The sequence below is a fragment of the Betta splendens genome, chromosome 13 (genome assembly GCF_900634795.4).
Source record: "Betta splendens chromosome 13, fBetSpl5.4, whole genome shotgun sequence".
NCBI lineage: Eukaryota > Metazoa > Chordata > Actinopteri > Anabantiformes > Osphronemidae > Betta > Betta splendens.
Window position 1 is genome coordinate 12,653,676 of NC_040893.2, and position 15,167 is coordinate 12,668,842.

At 43.4% G+C, this 15,167-nt stretch overlaps 3 protein-coding genes across 53 annotated transcripts; 1 reads left to right on the plus strand and 2 right to left on the minus strand.

Annotated features, from left to right (window-relative positions):
- Positions 1–503: 503 nt before the first annotated feature.
- Positions 504–7,503, minus strand: sh3bgr (SH3 domain binding glutamate-rich protein). Of its 50 annotated transcripts, none has more exons than XM_055513932.1 (12): positions 7,333–7,503; positions 6,494–6,679; positions 6,300–6,380; positions 5,970–6,056; positions 5,235–5,366; positions 4,734–4,763; positions 4,293–4,316; positions 4,043–4,069; positions 3,188–3,214; positions 2,655–2,684; positions 2,281–2,340; positions 504–1,472 (listed from the first exon to the last, which is right to left on the minus strand). In XM_055513932.1, the coding sequence occupies exons 1-11, from the start codon at positions 7,375–7,377 to the stop codon at positions 2,320–2,322; spliced, it is 690 nt and encodes a 229-aa protein (XP_055369907.1). In that variant the 5' UTR covers positions 7,378–7,503; the 3' UTR covers positions 504–1,472; positions 2,281–2,319. The 50 variants fall into 50 exon arrangements, 42 of the variants coding, with proteins under 42 accessions (XP_055369907.1, XP_055369880.1, XP_055369895.1 ...); XM_055513905.1 differs by having other exon boundaries at positions 4,734–4,760; positions 7,333–7,500; XM_055513920.1 differs by lacking the exon at positions 5,970–6,056 and having other exon boundaries at positions 7,333–7,500.
- Positions 7,504–9,283: 1,780 nt separating this feature from the next.
- get1 (guided entry of tail-anchored proteins factor 1) lies at positions 9,284–11,703 on the minus strand. Of its 2 annotated transcripts, none has more exons than XM_029170736.3 (5): positions 11,548–11,703; positions 10,538–10,703; positions 10,051–10,118; positions 9,777–9,891; positions 9,284–9,611 (listed from the first exon to the last, which is right to left on the minus strand). In XM_029170736.3, exons 2-5 carry the CDS (start codon positions 10,692–10,694, stop codon positions 9,538–9,540), a joined length of 414 nt encoding a protein of 137 aa, XP_029026569.1. In that variant the 5' UTR covers positions 10,695–10,703; positions 11,548–11,703; the 3' UTR covers positions 9,284–9,537. The 2 variants fall into 2 exon arrangements, with proteins under 2 accessions (XP_029026569.1, XP_029026568.1); XM_029170735.2 differs by lacking the exon at positions 11,548–11,703 and adding an exon at positions 11,340–11,498.
- A 243-nt stretch (positions 11,704–11,946) lies between these two features.
- Positions 11,947–14,916, plus strand: hmgn1a (high mobility group nucleosome binding domain 1a). The gene is made up of 6 exons (XM_029170737.3): positions 11,947–12,107; positions 13,095–13,124; positions 13,619–13,648; positions 13,753–13,797; positions 13,901–14,020; positions 14,128–14,916. The coding sequence occupies exons 1-6, from the start codon at positions 12,093–12,095 to the stop codon at positions 14,179–14,181; spliced, it is 294 nt and encodes a 97-aa protein (XP_029026570.1). The 5' UTR covers positions 11,947–12,092; the 3' UTR covers positions 14,182–14,916.
- Positions 14,917–15,167: the final 251 nt, after the last annotated feature.

Sequence of the window (15,167 nt, forward strand, 5' to 3'; positions counted from 1 at the left end):
GGTGCCTGATGTCTGACAGGACTGTTACAGTCATAACAGGCCATTGTGTGGTTGTAGTTGTTTCATCTTTCACACCTTCAGACAGAATGTGTCTGGTTCACGCCAGCTCCATAGGCTCAGTATCTGAACAAGACTTGGACCAGCACTGGCTCAGAGTCTGGAGATCAGAGCTTCTTAAAGGTCAGCAGGCAATCACACCGACGTTTAAACAAACACAACAACCTTTCTGGGACCAGGTTTAACACTTCGATGTCCAAATCAATTAAACATCTACACGACTAGGAGACGACGGTTGGGTGCCAAATGTTATGTGTGATTGTTTCATCTAAAGTTCAGTTCTCTGGTGTAGTGCTCGTATGATGTTTCTAATTTAATATAATATAATAAAATACTGCACCGTTAGCGTTTCTACTAGGAGAGAAATAAAACCTCTTCATTTACATAAACAGTGTAAAAACCAGTGTCCTGCCTCGTTGTCTGGACATACGTGTGTTAAACAGTGGTGGTGCATAAATGACAGTTTAATATATACTTGTACCAACAGTGTCAACATGACACCTACAGATACAGATACACACACTGAGGTCAAATTACTTTAAAAGTCAAATTAAGGTCAGATTTTTCCTGCTTTCTAATGGTAAATGTTACACAGAATCTCATGGGACACGACATTTGATTTCCTGTTTGCCTTTGTGCAGCTCACACAATACAATGATGCATTGATCTGTAAATATTCCGACAAAAGAACGGAAAATGAAACCCAACCCCACAGTCACTAAGAGATTTTTTTGAGTCTACTTTATTGCATTTTCCATTGCATCAAAATCTCTGTCACATTTCTCACTGTTCATTCAACAAAGTGCATTGATTAGACACTATTGACTAATTGTCGTAGTGCTGGTGTAGTTTGCAGTGTTTATCTCCTTCTCATGTGGCCAGTGGAAATTTTTGTTTGCATGTATTCCGGTATGTTGACTTGAGTCATTAACAAACATTTAATAAAAGAAGAAAACACTTCTTAGAGAGTCAGTTATGAACCACTTACTTTGAAAGCCAGAAGCTTCAAGCTGAGCTATGCCTTAGTAATGCGTTTGAAAAGGTCACTGCCTCTTTGTGTTAGAAATGTTGAATTTCTAAAAGCAATAGATGATAAATGTGTTTAACAAAATAACTGTATTTTACAAAAGCTTCGGATTCAAAACATATTGTCAAGCTACACTGCACATTTTCATTTCAATATGTCTCAGCACAAATATTACAAAAGTTAAGTCCACGTTGCAGTTAAGAGGGCGGTGGGAGGCAGATGTGGGAGGGGGCGGTTCTGTGTGGATGGCGCCTTCCAGCACACGGGCGATGGTTTCCAGTGGGGTCCAGTGTGGCCTCGGGGACGGGTACGGGGGCTGTCTGAGGGGCCGAGGGTGTCAAACATCATGGGTCAGGGAGATGGGAAGCGGGGTGGGGGCTCCTTCGGGCTGGAGCACAAGCAAACACATGAAAAAAAATGAGGTCACACACTTCCCGGATGTCTGTGCCGCCACCGCCGCTACGCCTGTGCCACCCGGCGCTCCCGCTCCTCCGGGGGCGAAGCTGAAGCTCACTTACAGCCTCCTCTAACAGGGTGTGACAGGGGCTCGCAGGGGTGGGGAGGCGGCGCACAAGGCTTCATACAGCGGGTCACAGAAGCCTGACACACGGGGAGGAGAGGAACTAACAGGCAGGACTCAGCGCTTCAGACTCCTATTTTCATACAGCGCCGCATCCATCAGCGTCACTGCCCCCAAAGACAAGAGAGGAGCCGTTTCTGGATGTTCCTGTTGGGGCTCCGCGTCGTCTGGAGCTGCTTGCTCATGACAGCGGAGGCGGTAAATAAGCTTGTTGCATTATTTTGTTACCTCAAGGTGCATTTCAATGATAAACAAAGACAAGTCAATGCAAACACAAAGGTGAAGGAAGGAGAGAAGCCCTGGGTTTGTGCGGCCTGTAAACAAAGGCAGCAACGTTCAACGCTGCAGCAACACTGCTTTATACGGCCTGTGTTGTACTGGAGGGTAAATCGCAGGCAGGTTGACTAATTGGTGCTACAGCTCGGCCTTTGATGTGATCAGAGGGTCAAAGAGGCCCATTGAAGCACATAGTTCTAAATGCAGGTTTAAACTTTTTAATTAATCTGGTCGTAGAAAAGCCAAATATAAAGGCAGCGCCGCAGACTGTGATGTTTTACTGCCCTCCAGTGGTAAAAGCTCTAGCACAAACAGCAGAGGACGGGAGCGAAGCGCGTACCTGGACGGTCGTAAGTCGGCGTCGGGCAGTGGGCTTCAACTACTCAGCCTCCTCTTCCTCCTGTTGACACAGATGATCACAGGTCGATAGCAAATACTGACCAGTGCAGCGAGAAGAGAACAGTTACTTTTCAATCCACTAAAAATGAATGAGATGTTCCATCTCAGATGATGTTAGATCGAGGTGTGAAGAAAGAAAGAGAACGGATGCGGGGGGGGGGTGTAGTTTGTGGCTTCCTTTGATCAAAGTCAAATTGAAAAAAAAAAGAGTCAGTCTGTTCACCTGAACCAAACAAACCAGTGGAAGACGTGCTATAAATGTGTATTTATGTCCCACAAACTGACCGGCTGCCTTTATTCTTGTTGTAATACTACCTGTGTTTCTTCCAAGTCTTCTTCTTCTTCCTTCAATTTGTTAAAAAGAAAGAAAAAGAAGGGGGTTGTGTAAAACCACAGGGAGGTGGAGAGGTCTGTGCATGTTAATGGTTGCAGAGATGGGTGGGTTAAAGATGGAGTAGACAACGTGTGAAACAAGAAAAAAAACAGCACGGCCCGGAGAAATTACTGGTGTGGACGATGATGTTGTCACTTCTCAAACTGCAAGTCATCAAAGTCATTACCTAATCACTCAAGCTGCACAGGCTGCACTTTGTTAGTAGAATCTGATGAAGGGAGTCCGCATCGTTAACTATCACGAGGATTTGAGCCGGTCCAGGAACCCAAGCTGGTTAGTACCAAACACACTCACACAAACAGGAAACAGATCAGGCACCGGGTCACAACCCAGTGGGTCGCACGTGTTCTTCTGTGACATTTACTTCACAATCGTGTGCACGTACACGTATGCAAACACATCATGCACGAGAAATCCCAATATCATGCGAGTCATGATAACAACCCAGATGTACCTCTTGTACTTCAGCTTCTTCTTCATCCTATTGAAAAATTACATGAAGTGTCAAAGGAATGTAGTAAAATAACCACCATGGTCCCTGCATCGCTGGTAAAGTCAAGTATTTTGTATCATGCCACACACCATCAGGCATCACGCAGAGAGACACACGCGGACAGAGGAACCCTGTAATTTCTATACAGTCCAACAAACAGGAAACTACTTCACTGTCTCGTTTGTCTCGCTCCTGCAAGGAAGGTGACAACGACAAAACAGACGAAGACGCAGAAAGCAAAGAAGCAAAGGAGCAAAGGCAAGGCGAACAAAGCAGCGAAGCATGAGCAACAGAAGACCTGTCAGACGCTGGAATGTTTCCAAGAGGAGAGTCCTTTTTACACACAGCACCCGGGACAGTTGTTGTTTTTACTAATCCTTATTTGACATGTGGCTGGTTCTGAAGGTTGAGACGATCATGGACTTGAATGTGCTCACGCCAGGTGTGTGTGTGTGTGTGTGTGTGTGTAGATTAATAGAAGGCCCAATCTAGCTAATGTAACTTAATAACCAATATCATTATGATTATTCTTATCTTAATCAATTCTGACAATGATTAAAAAGGTCATAGTTCATGTGTTTGGACAAAGATGATCCACACTTTTGTGATTGATTACCATCAAGTGTCATTGAATCCAACAGTGTTGTCCTTGTGGTTGACTACATTCTAGAAGACGGGTCCCTCTTTCTGGCAATAACCCACGTCATGAGAAACTAGTAAAGTGTTAAAATTAAAAAGGAATGCTTGATATACTGGAAGACGGGACAAACTGAGGAAGGCGAGTATCAATTAAAACACAGCATGGCAGGAATCTACCTCAAGCTGTTGCAGCTCGTCCTCCTCCTATGGGGAATAATAAAGAGCAGGTCAGCAGAATGTGTGGGGGGGGGGGCAAAAGAGCACCAGAGGCATGCGCTACACAAAATGGAGACTATGGGAGGTTGAGGTTGTCAGGATGCAGCTACAGAACTGGGGAGAAATGAGGAACCCAATGTTAGAGCAGCCTTCCTCGTCAAACCCACACTGCCAGTGACTATATGGAAGAAGCACAGAAATGCACAGTTACCTCTGAATGCAAATCCTCTTCCTCCTGTGGGAGCAAACCAAGAGATGGGCAGAAGGCAAAACAGGTGTCAAATGCCATAGAGTGTGTGTGTTCACGAGGAGCCGACTGGGCTCTGAAGGCAACAACCGGTCAAAAGAGAAGCCGAGTGGTGCGAAAACACAAGTCATGAGGACAAACGTCAGCCAAAGTGGTCATTAATTTAATGTGTGGCATCGAGTTCTTAGAGGAGGAGAATTAAAAAAGGAGATGAGGTGAACTTGACGATTCAGTAAAAAGAATCAGCCTGAGATCTAACTTTGCTTTAACAAACAGCACAATGAGACTTGTTAGTTGAGTATCAATCCATCTTTCATTAAAACAAGGACTATTCAATGATGTCATTTAATGAACAACACTCCACAGGCCCAGTTTCTAGCTAGTAGTGAACTGTCATGAACTCACCTGTTCTTCCTCATCCTCCACGTGAGCCTGCTAAAAGAGGAGAGAGGACAGTATTAGAGGCTTCACCCCAAAATAACGCAGCACCATCCACACACAGCACAGCATTCGTAGGTCTAACCTATGATACCAGAGTCCAGTGTTTGTGGGGCCCTGCTGACCCAGTTATAAGTAAATGCTGCTGTTTTATCAGCAAAACACAGGAGGTAAAAAAAAAACAGGCAACAACAGTATAGAGGTTAGACGTCCAGTGCTGAAGGGACGGACTCAGTGTGATGAACAGGAATGATGCAGAGTGGGTTAGTGGATATCTGAAGGGAGGAGGATGGAGATTAAGGCAGCAAACCCTTGAAATGGAGGAAAACCACAGCATTAAAGGGAGAGTAAAGGTGCTGAGGAGAGGAGGAACCGAGCGCACAAGGAATGACGGGAGGTGGAAGACGAAACATGTGGAAAAGGTTGTTGGGTTCTAGTAAAACGGCGGTTACTGTCATCTTCCGTGACCTCGTCTGCTTCCTCCTCCTCCTCCTCTTCCTCATCTCCTGCCGCCGCTTCATCGCCGGCATCTCCTTCCCCGTCGGCCGCCCGCTCCTCCTCTTCGTGTGCGTCCCCGTTACGCTCCTTCACCGGAACCTCCTTGTTGGGAGGCGACAACAAGAGCGTCACAAGGTAGTGAGACGGAGGTAGATAGATAGATATCAACTCAACACGCGGGGAAGCTCAAAAACCTGGAGGGGAGGCGTTAGCCAATCCACGGGAAAGGGTGGAGAAGGAAAAATGTGACAGATGTTAAATGGTGGAGAAGGGTCGAAATTCATCCGTTTGGGTCATTGTGAACATTAAAAGCAAAGTTTGAGCCTCGGGCAAACAGGTGAAGATCCAGCCACTAGCCCTTTAGCCTAGCTTAGCGCAGAGTGTGTCAGCAAAGGGACAAAGGTATTAAAAATAATTATATGAAATCAGTCCATTCTTCTTTGGCTCCTTTATGTCAACCTACTGCAACGATTACGACAAAACGCATGAAACAAATGTGCTTTGTGAAGTAGTAAAAGAGGTGTGAAGGCAGTGAACAAAGGTCAGCGTGACGGTGACATGGGAAAGGAAATCTTGTGTTACTGTGAGGCCATTTTCTCACACCGGCGCGTTAGTGGAGGTGAAGGGGTTTAAACTGGAGACAAACGGGTCAGTTCGAACTGGAACGGAAAACACAAGAAGGAGAGAAAGGAAGAAGGCCGTTACTGTAGCGTCGCCGAGGTTTCGCTCTGCCTCATTGTCCTCCTGGGTCCCGTTCTCCACAATGCGAGTCCTATCGGCTTGTTCTGCTTCCTGTGGCGAGGAAATGCATTTTAACCTCACACTTCAAGCCACATTCACATTTAATGACTTTTTTCATAGTGTCTTAGACATGACTGCAGCCATCCCACCACCACCTGTCAGGTGAATCTACAGAACCTGTGGATTGATCCTGATGCAACCTGCGCTTTAAACAAGCGGCACCGTCAAAATACAGTTATTTAACTGCCGGCCATTCATTTTCTTACAGTAGGAAACAAAAGAACAGCTCCCAACCTTTGATCCAGGAGGAGGAGGGAGCCCGAGGAAGGCGTAGACTGTGTTGTCCTCCTTGGCATCGAAGAACGTATCATAGTCCTGCAGGAAAATGAAGAAAGACGTTCATTACATCACGCCACGTGTTTTGTTCCTGTCATCACAGCAGGTTGGTTGAATGAATGGCAGGAACGAGGGCAGTGCATTGCACTCACCCCACAGTAGCTCTCCTCGTTAAAGATCTGTGGGGGCAGAGGGATGCCGGTGGACGGCTTCTTATCTTCTGGGACATTTTTCCTCATCCACATTCGGTTCTCCTCATTGCAGGCGATGTCCAGTGGAGTGTAGTCCACTTTAAGAGCCTCCAAGAAGGCGACAACATCTTGTTGCTTCTTTTTGATCTGGACCAGGCAAAAAAAAAAAAAAAACGCTTTAATTGAGTTTCATATTAACTTACTGCTAACTCGGCTTCTACTAGGAGCAGCCATAAAGCAAAGCGAATGAGGATGGAGTTTTATGATTTGGACTTCTCTCGGCCTCGCTCAGACAGACGGGCCTTCGCTTGGAGCGTGCAAACAAGCTGACTGAGGGCAACCAGAGCCAGGTCTTTGTGCAGCGGGACAACGCCGCTCTCCAACTGGGCCACCGCGTCCCCTCCTCCCCAGCCCAGTTCAATATGCTCATAGAGCTGGCAACAAGTATGCAGGAGCTGCATCCACCCACCCTGCTGCGGTTGTAAACCAGTGGTATTCTCACCATCGGTTGCATGGAAGGGAAAACTCCAAACAAGTGAACGCCGGCGATTTGGTAAAAGCGCCTGAGCCCGTTCGATAAAACTCTGATCGCCCGGATTTATGAGGTCATTAAAAATAAGCCCAAGTGTCGTAGGTCCGAACGCAAATCAAGCCCCCAAACACGACCGTGTGTTTATGGACACACAAACAGTACTTTATAAGTTTACCGATCCTGACTCGGTGTGGGCGTAAGTGCGGTTCGGCCGTTAGGTCCACGACCGAGAAAGTTCGCTCCAGTGACAGACGGGCTGTGGACTTACCGCCGTGGATCCAGACGAAGACGCGAGGAATACTTTGATAACCATTTTCCTATATACGATATATGTGGTAGAGTATGCAGCAAGCGGGCTCTTAAAGGAGCAGACGGCCTCCTCTATTATTAGAGCGCACACAGCCGGGGAGACACACACACACACACACACACACACACACACACACACACACACACACACACACACACACACACACACACGCAGACTGAGGCTATTTCTGTCTCCATTAGTGCAGGATTGGTGGGACGGCCCCTATGGGGGCGCAGCGTCACTCTGACTGATTGGTAACTCCAGCTGTCTGTCCGTCCGTCGGCGACAGTGGAGTTCGTTCCCAGCGCCTTGCTGAGTGCATATATGGCCTGAAATATCACTGACCGGCACTGTACGCTGTGTCCAAGCGCAGGACCGCTAAGGGTCCTTGAATGGGGGACTCCAGCTAAATTAGAAAATGCTTATTTCATTTATTAAAGTCCTGTTCATGTAAAGTAAGTTGAAATCTTCTTGTGTGTTTTGTAACTTCAGATATGAATCAAAGATATCAGATATCAAATGCAGACTGGATAAGATAAATTGCAGCAAATTCGGTTAGTTCAAAAAGTCCTAATTTAAAATATACTCCAGACAATAACAACAGATCTGTACAAACATGTGCCTGATCTTTTATAGTATATACACAAAATAAAAAACTCATATCTGTTAAAGTTTTATACTTAATTTGAGTTACCTTAATATTTAAACTATTGTTTAAACTATAACCTCTATTGTTAGTATTTGTGGTTACAATAATGCGCATGTTTTTCTTAGATCAGTCATTGTAAAGGGGTGTTAACAAGGCATCTGGGAGCTGAAGAGCAGGTGTGGGATGTGCAGATGCAGCTGATTCAGGTCCAACACTGAAGAGGTCACAGCCGGACCACATGGTGGCACTGTAGTACTTCAGAAACCTAAGAAGCAGTGAGTCACAGGTTGGTTGGATGGCTGGTTTTACTCTGGTGGCCTCTGCTTCTTTGTAATTTGATTCATCCCTTTGTTGATGCGGAGGATGCTCCATGACAAAAACCCTGCTTTTGGTGAATACTCATCTTTAGAAGCTCCGTTTTGTGTGTGTAGTGTACATTCTGCCAGACACCTGGTGCTCTTTATCCATGCAAATATCCCAGGCCGAATTATAGCAGCTTCCAGTTAAGTCTCACAGTAAATGAAAATCTTTTGCAGAAAGGAGCTCAGCCCTGCGTTCGGCTAAGCTGAAAGAGAAAGCTGAGACAATAGTGGAGCAGCAGGATGGTGGTGGGTGATCTTGTTTAAACTTAGATGTGGAAGTGTGTGGGAGTCTACTGTCACATTGTCCAGAACACATATCAGCTTCCATGGCCACCGTCAGTTTTCTATAGGATACAACTAGAAATTTATTATTTGATTTTCCTGCCATGCCGCAGGGAATATCCAGCACTAATGTTTCAATTCAAGACATCTTTAAGATGTCTTGAATCATTATAAATCCCTGTAGCTATAACTCATCATCAAATACTGCAAACATTAAAAACAAACTTTATTAAAGACCTAAATTATTAGAGCTAGTATTATTGTTTTCAGACATCAGGAGCTAAGAAAAACAAAGTGGGGACGGCTTTACCAAAGAAAGAAGGCACCAAAAGCCCAAAAAGAGCATAAAAACAAAGAAGAGTGAAAGCTACATGTCCTAGATTTCTCTTTGTACACATGAACCTAGGAAAAATGGATTGTCAAAGTAATTTACAGCAGACTGTGGAAGCAGAAGTCCCTGTCAGACCCTCAGCACTGGAAATTATGAACTGTCATATACCTGCCATCTGGGAATTCCAAGAGGAATAAAGAAAGTACAGGCTGATGGAGGATGTGGTCCAAATGGGGTCAATACCCAGCAGGCTAACTTATAGTGCAGAAGGTTACAGCCCATCAGTGCTTTTGTAAACTTTTATTAAAAAGGAATTTTCAAATCATGACATAATGAAACAACACAAAGGGGATTATCTCTACAACTGAACATAAACAAAATTCAACATCTGATTACTATATTGTACATATACTGTATCAAATAGACCTGTAGCAGCAAATAAGGTAATGGAAGAGAATCATAGCTTTCAACAAGAAAATTAAATAAGTTAGCAAGAGAATGTGTTGTGATTACTGTTACACTACTATTATTCACTGACACTAACTGACAGCATGCAGTCCCAGAGTAACCACTTTGTTGCAAACCACCAACCAGCATGTGATTCCCACTCCACCTGAAAGGAAGGAACCACTCTGTCAGTGGGTGTATAACACATTTACAAAAGGAGACAGGAAACACATAGTATACTGAATATATTCAAACTTATCAATTCAATTCATCTAGTAATACAGGGAAAAACATGTTCTTCAAGTGCAAAAAAAAACTGCGATGCCAGTACCTGCGACTCCGGTAGGGAAAGCCACTAGGCGCTCCACAGGAGCAATCCATCTACTGGGGACCACCGTCACTGGATCAGAGTAATACTTCCATATTAAGGATATCATAAGGGCAGCCTAAGAAAATAAAGCAGAAAACGTAAAATCAGTGGTATTTTATTATGTCGTCACCATATGTCATAATAATGCTATTGGAGGAAGGTACAACACTGGCCTATGCTTGCCTTCAAGGCACTGTGATTGTACTGTGTAGTGTTACTTACAATCGGCACCTACCTGCAGTATGTAAAACACAATGTTGACTACCCATTTCATTTTGGCTTGTTGTGCTGTTCTTGATTTGACTGCAAATATGAAGAAACAGGAACAATTACTTTTGTGGTAACGTTTGTATAAACTGCCCAGATCCCTTTTGCCGTTTTGCTTACTTCATTATTTCCATCATATAAAAGCCACATTGCAGCTAGACACTTAAACACGAACATTCTGGGTTAGGAACACCAACAGACAGCAGCTGTTTCACTAAGCATGTCACCCAAAACCTTCTACCACTTCCTACAGTTGGTGGTTTTAATTTGTCATTCTGCTTTTGTAAACACAGGTGTGGAAGAAGCACCACGGTGTTCTACAATGTTAATGTATCCCCATATATTTCCCCAAAGATAGTGGAAAATAGCTGTTGGTGTAGGACTTGATTTCACAGCCACCTTGACATTGTGCATCTTCTGTATAACCGGCTCAGGAACAGATTTTTGTCTCTCACCGTGTGTTTTCAGCTTATCTGTCATCTTGTTGATTTTACGTTCCAGTCTGGCATATCTTGCAAACTCATCCATCATGCTGATGGAAGATTGCTCCTTCTTCATTTCCTGGATTTCGGCCCTCATCTCACTCTCCTGTTCAGCATCTTTTTGCACCATCTTTGAAAGCTTGAAAGAAGAAAAAATATATATGTATAAATATATATTTGACTTCATGTACACACATGTATACACTTGGTGAGAAGGGGACTCGATCTCTGGAATTGATCTTGTTCCTAGCTGACCTAAACTTAATATACATGTTCTAGACATGAACATGTCTACATCTATGTAGAATATTTCTCTGAGCAGTAAAATGGTTTTGCAAATCAATACAATCGGGTTTGATATACTACACATCATAATAACATGATGCCTTAATGCACGTCTGGAGGCGACGCCTTGATAGACAATAAAGCAGTCAGAAATGGCCGGGATTCGAGCCGACGCTCTTACAGTAGGACACTAAGTTGTACACATGGTTGACTGAAAGCTGAACAAGAAAAATAAAATGTACAGTAACTACACTATGCTTTTGAGGAAAACCCCACCCTCTGGCTGTATCACGACAGCTGGCTGATTCAAGCTAGCTATGCCTGTAGCTATACGTTGGTGCTAACACCGAGCTAGCCAACAATAGTGCTTCGCTGTAAGCTAATGCTAACACCGAGTCATCAGCGGTGTGGCATCAGCTATTGGAACTACACTAACCATCATAACACATAGATAAAAGAACCACGCTTCACACCAGTAGCGTCCACTTACGAAAGACGAGATGCTCGGCAGAAGTGTTTTCATGAGATTGCAAAGAAAAACCGAGCCTAGCACAAGAAACCACGCATAGCCGGCCGCCATGTTTTCCTCCAGTCTATGTGTGCAGCTGCTGGATTCCACAGTTACACAACTAGACACGACGAGTCTTTACAACACGAAACAGAGGGCGTTTGTGTAGTCATCGTTACCTGTTTATTACCTTAATAGTCAGTACGGATGCACAATACCCGTGGGAGTTACTTTACACGGTTTCTGCAGGTTTTGTAACTGCAGTCACTTCAAATATTTGATAGTAGTAGTAGTAACTTAGTGAAATGTGGCTGCCACATTTCAATGCGTTTCATTTGTGTCCATATTTTATGCATCATAACTTTCTCATGGATGTTTTATAATCACAAAAGGTCCGTGATTAAACGGGAGCGTTTGGCTAGGTTCACTGATTGGCACACGTTCCTACCCACACAGGTAAGATGTTTTGGTTTAAAAATATGCTGCCTCCACCTCAAGGCCAATCACTGGAAAGCAGTGGGCGGGGCTTAGACTTCCCGGTAGGTTGGTAGGATGAAGGATATAATATACAGGCAGCGGGATCCAATCCGGTGTGAGCTAGTTCGGGGGCTGGTGGTACGGTTAAGTTAGTTGCAGATGAAGGTGGAGGTTAAGGTGTAGCGTTGGATTGTATTAGTTTGCTCAGCAGCAAAGTTTGTGTTGTTCTTTTATTGCTGCCGTACAAGCTAAATTACAATGGGAAGGAAGAAAGTAAGTAAGAGGTGTACATTTTAAGTACATACATATTTATTATTTAAATGCATGGGTTGCTACTATGTCGCTACAATGTCTCTTTTCACGATGCATGAGCTGTGATGTAGCATTACACGTCTGCGCTACAATGTGTCCGTGTGCAGAAAGTGCAGAAAGACGTGCGCTCCGGTCTGTCGTGTCCGTCCTGCTAATACAGGGAAGTGGCGCCTTTTTACTTGGCTCACGGCAACGTCGCACAAGTTCGCGAGTTGCACGCTCTCCTCTGTTAACGCCACAAATCAGTATTTTCGGTCGCTAAAACGGATTCGACCGTGGTTTATCAATAAATAGTCTCCAATCTTGCAAACACCGGGGTGATACCAGCGTCTATGTACAGGTTGCCATTCCGAGAAAACCTCCTAATTTCTTGCGTAATTGCCTGTAGACATTTGAACAGATCTTGTGCCATAGCGCGCGCGCGCGCGCGCCCCTCTTCCGATCTTTTCTACTAATAATGAGTTGACGTGTTCCTGTTTTCAGCCCACATCGCTGAGAATTTCACCTCTCGCACGTAGCTTACGTAAAGCTTTAGATGGCAGCTGGAAAGACAACGACACATTTGGTCTATCATTTTTTCCCCCCTGACGTCCAGGCAGTTGAGAAGTTTCACAGACGAACATGAAGATTTGTTTACGTTTGCAAGATGAAACGGATTCGCTGTTGGTGCGTGGAACCGCATGTGTAGGCGGACTGACACCTCTTTCTCTTTACAGTATCTCCATCACTACTTCGTGTGTATAAATCCTAAACGGTTACGCATTTTTATTCAATCAAGAAACGTGTCAGACACCCCTCCCCACTGTAAGATTGCATAATTTCTTTGTGACTTAAGGGGAGGGTAGGGTGCCCATCCCCCTTTGCGTTACCCACCCACATTAGCTCGCTCACGAATGGTTGCCCTTTCTGCCTTGTTAATTTTCTTCTCACTTTCTCTGTCTCTCACAGGCGAGTGCTGATGCAGACGCAGCTGCAGAGGTTTGTGTTCAAGTCTTAACACTCAAACTGACCCAACCTGATGTCTACTCCCATCTTGACATTTTAATTACCTTTTATTTTGAGCCCTTGCTTAGTACAGGAATGTTATTTACAGGTTCAAACGCAGCCCTGTTTATAATTATGCAAGACAGAGAACCTGGGTTCTTGAGGGCAGCCTTAATTAACGAACAGGTCCAACCATGGCTGGTATTAGATTTGAGGCGCACAGACTCTGGGGGGCGCTGTTTGATTGCAGTCTAAACTGGAAAAAATGGAATTTGTTACTTCTTTTTGAGGTCACATAGTCCATTTTTTACTTTGAATATTTAAGACGACTGAAAAAAAGCTAAAATGTCTATAACAACTGTTGGCTGGCTGGCTGCTAACTGTTATCTAGAAGTTGACAACGTTTAATGATGAGCTTTGATTGTATTCTTTTGTCTCGAATTTTATACATTCTTTTTTTCCATCCATTCATTTTTTTTCCTGTTCAGCCCCGCAGGAAGTCTCAAAGGTTGTCAGAGGTAAGTTCTACAAAACCCACCAAAGAACACACAGTATTGATTATATTTGTATATGTTTTATGGTTATGGTGGTCTCATATAATGTTTTATTTTATGTGTCACAGAAAGAGCCACAGCCAAAACCAGAGCCAGAGCCAGAGAAGACAAAGGTAATCGGAGAGTCCTGCTAGTGCACAGGACACATCATACATCATATATATTATTTTATATTACATGCATGGTACCGAACATTTCATTCTGCACGCTTTATAGGCTCCACCTAAGAAAAAAAAGGTGAAAGAGACAGAAAAGGCCAAGCCAGAGGAGAACCAAGAAGAACCTCAGGCAGAAAAAGAAGCTCCTGCAGAAAATGGAGAGGCTGAAGCCGAGGAGGTATCATATGTTTGCCTGATAATGACTCTTGTCCATTAAAATATGCATTCCAGCTGCAGAAATGTTTAGAGAGAAAATAATACTGAATATGATTTGTCTTTCTGTAGGCTGCAGCAGAAGAGGTTGACAAAAAGGACAAAAAAGAAGAGGATAAAGAGTAGTAGTCACATGCCTGAACTAACAGTTGGCAGCGCTTCCTGTATCTTCTCTATTATACAACACAGAGAATATTTTTATTGACTATTTCATAAGACTGCAGTGTTTTAAAGTATGTAACTGCAAAAATACATTTAAAAAATTTCAAATTTCATGGCTTCTGTGAAGGGAATCATTTGGTTGTGTCTTTTGTTTAGCTTTTTTATAATCTCTATGGCCTTTAATTTTGCCCTTAGGTTGTGGTTACCTGCATGACATAGTTGTGTCTATGTCAGGATTGTGATTTCTTTTTTTAAGACTTTTTTTTTTTCCTTTTCCCCTCCTAATTAAGGAACACATACCTACAGCATTCCTGGGGTATGAGGAGGGATTTCATAACCTGTATTGTTTGAGAATGTATTTCAGTGTGGTATAAGTTTGAACATTTACAAGATGTGTTGTGTCATCTTGTTTGTAATGTTTACTGTAACCATGTTCTCGATTACTGGAATTGTTTTGTTTTTGTTTGTTTGTTTTAATTCTGTTAGTGTTGGTACATATAAAGAAGTTAAACTTCATTTATATTCACGCTCAGAATTTGTCCTGTATTTTTGCTTCGGTTAACAAAATGAAAAAAGTCATACAGATTTTGCTACCAATGTACAGTTTCCTTATTTCAAAAAAGTACAGACAAAGCTGTTTTTGTTGGAATGAATGGTATAAGATGGCTATTAAACTGGGTATTTCTTTTATATATTTAATTCCAAAGTCAGTGCACAGTTTTCCTTGAAATGTTGTTTCTGTTCTCATCATTTGAGTATGAAGTAGAATGTCATGTGGTCTTATTGGCGCAATAGTGAAGGGTGCAGCATTATTAACAACAAATTGGTAGGATCATATTGTTTCATGTGGTTCGTGATACATAAGATGAGTAATCACTTTCACTTTTTTTACTTTAGCAGAAAAGTAAAAGTGGTCAGAAATATTTCTAAAACTCCTGTAAATTCAGCCA

Excerpts from the sequence above, each read along its gene's own strand:
- sh3bgr (XM_055513932.1), bottom strand. The coding sequence starts at position 7,377 with ATGGTTATCAAAGTATTCCTCGCGTCTTCGTCTGGATCCACGGCG. Across the intron at positions 6,680-7,332 it reads CTTCGTCTGGATCCACGGCG|ATCAAAAAGAAGCAACAAGA; the intron begins GTAAGTCCACAG and ends TGCCTGGTCCAG. Across the intron at positions 2,685-3,187 it reads AAGAAGCTGAAGTACAAGAG|GAAGAAGAAGAAGACTTGGA; the intron begins GTACATCTGGGT and ends AACAAATTGAAG.
- get1 (XM_029170735.2), bottom strand. The coding sequence starts at position 11,429 with ATGGCGGCCGGCTATGCGTGGTTTCTTGTGCTAGGCTCGGTTTTTCTT. Across the intron at positions 9,892-10,050 it reads TTGTGTTTTACATACTGCAG|GCTGCCCTTATGATATCCTT; the intron begins GTAGGTGCCGAT and ends TTATTTTCTTAG. Across the intron at positions 9,612-9,776 it reads TTTCCCTACCGGAGTCGCAG|GTGGAGTGGGAATCACATGC; the intron begins GTACTGGCATCG and ends CCTTCCTTTCAG.
- hmgn1a (XM_029170737.3), top strand. Across the intron at positions 13,649-13,752 it reads AGTCTCAAAGGTTGTCAGAG|AAAGAGCCACAGCCAAAACC; the intron begins GTAAGTTCTACA and ends TATGTGTCACAG. Across the intron at positions 14,021-14,127 it reads GAGAGGCTGAAGCCGAGGAG|GCTGCAGCAGAAGAGGTTGA; the intron begins GTATCATATGTT and ends GTCTTTCTGTAG.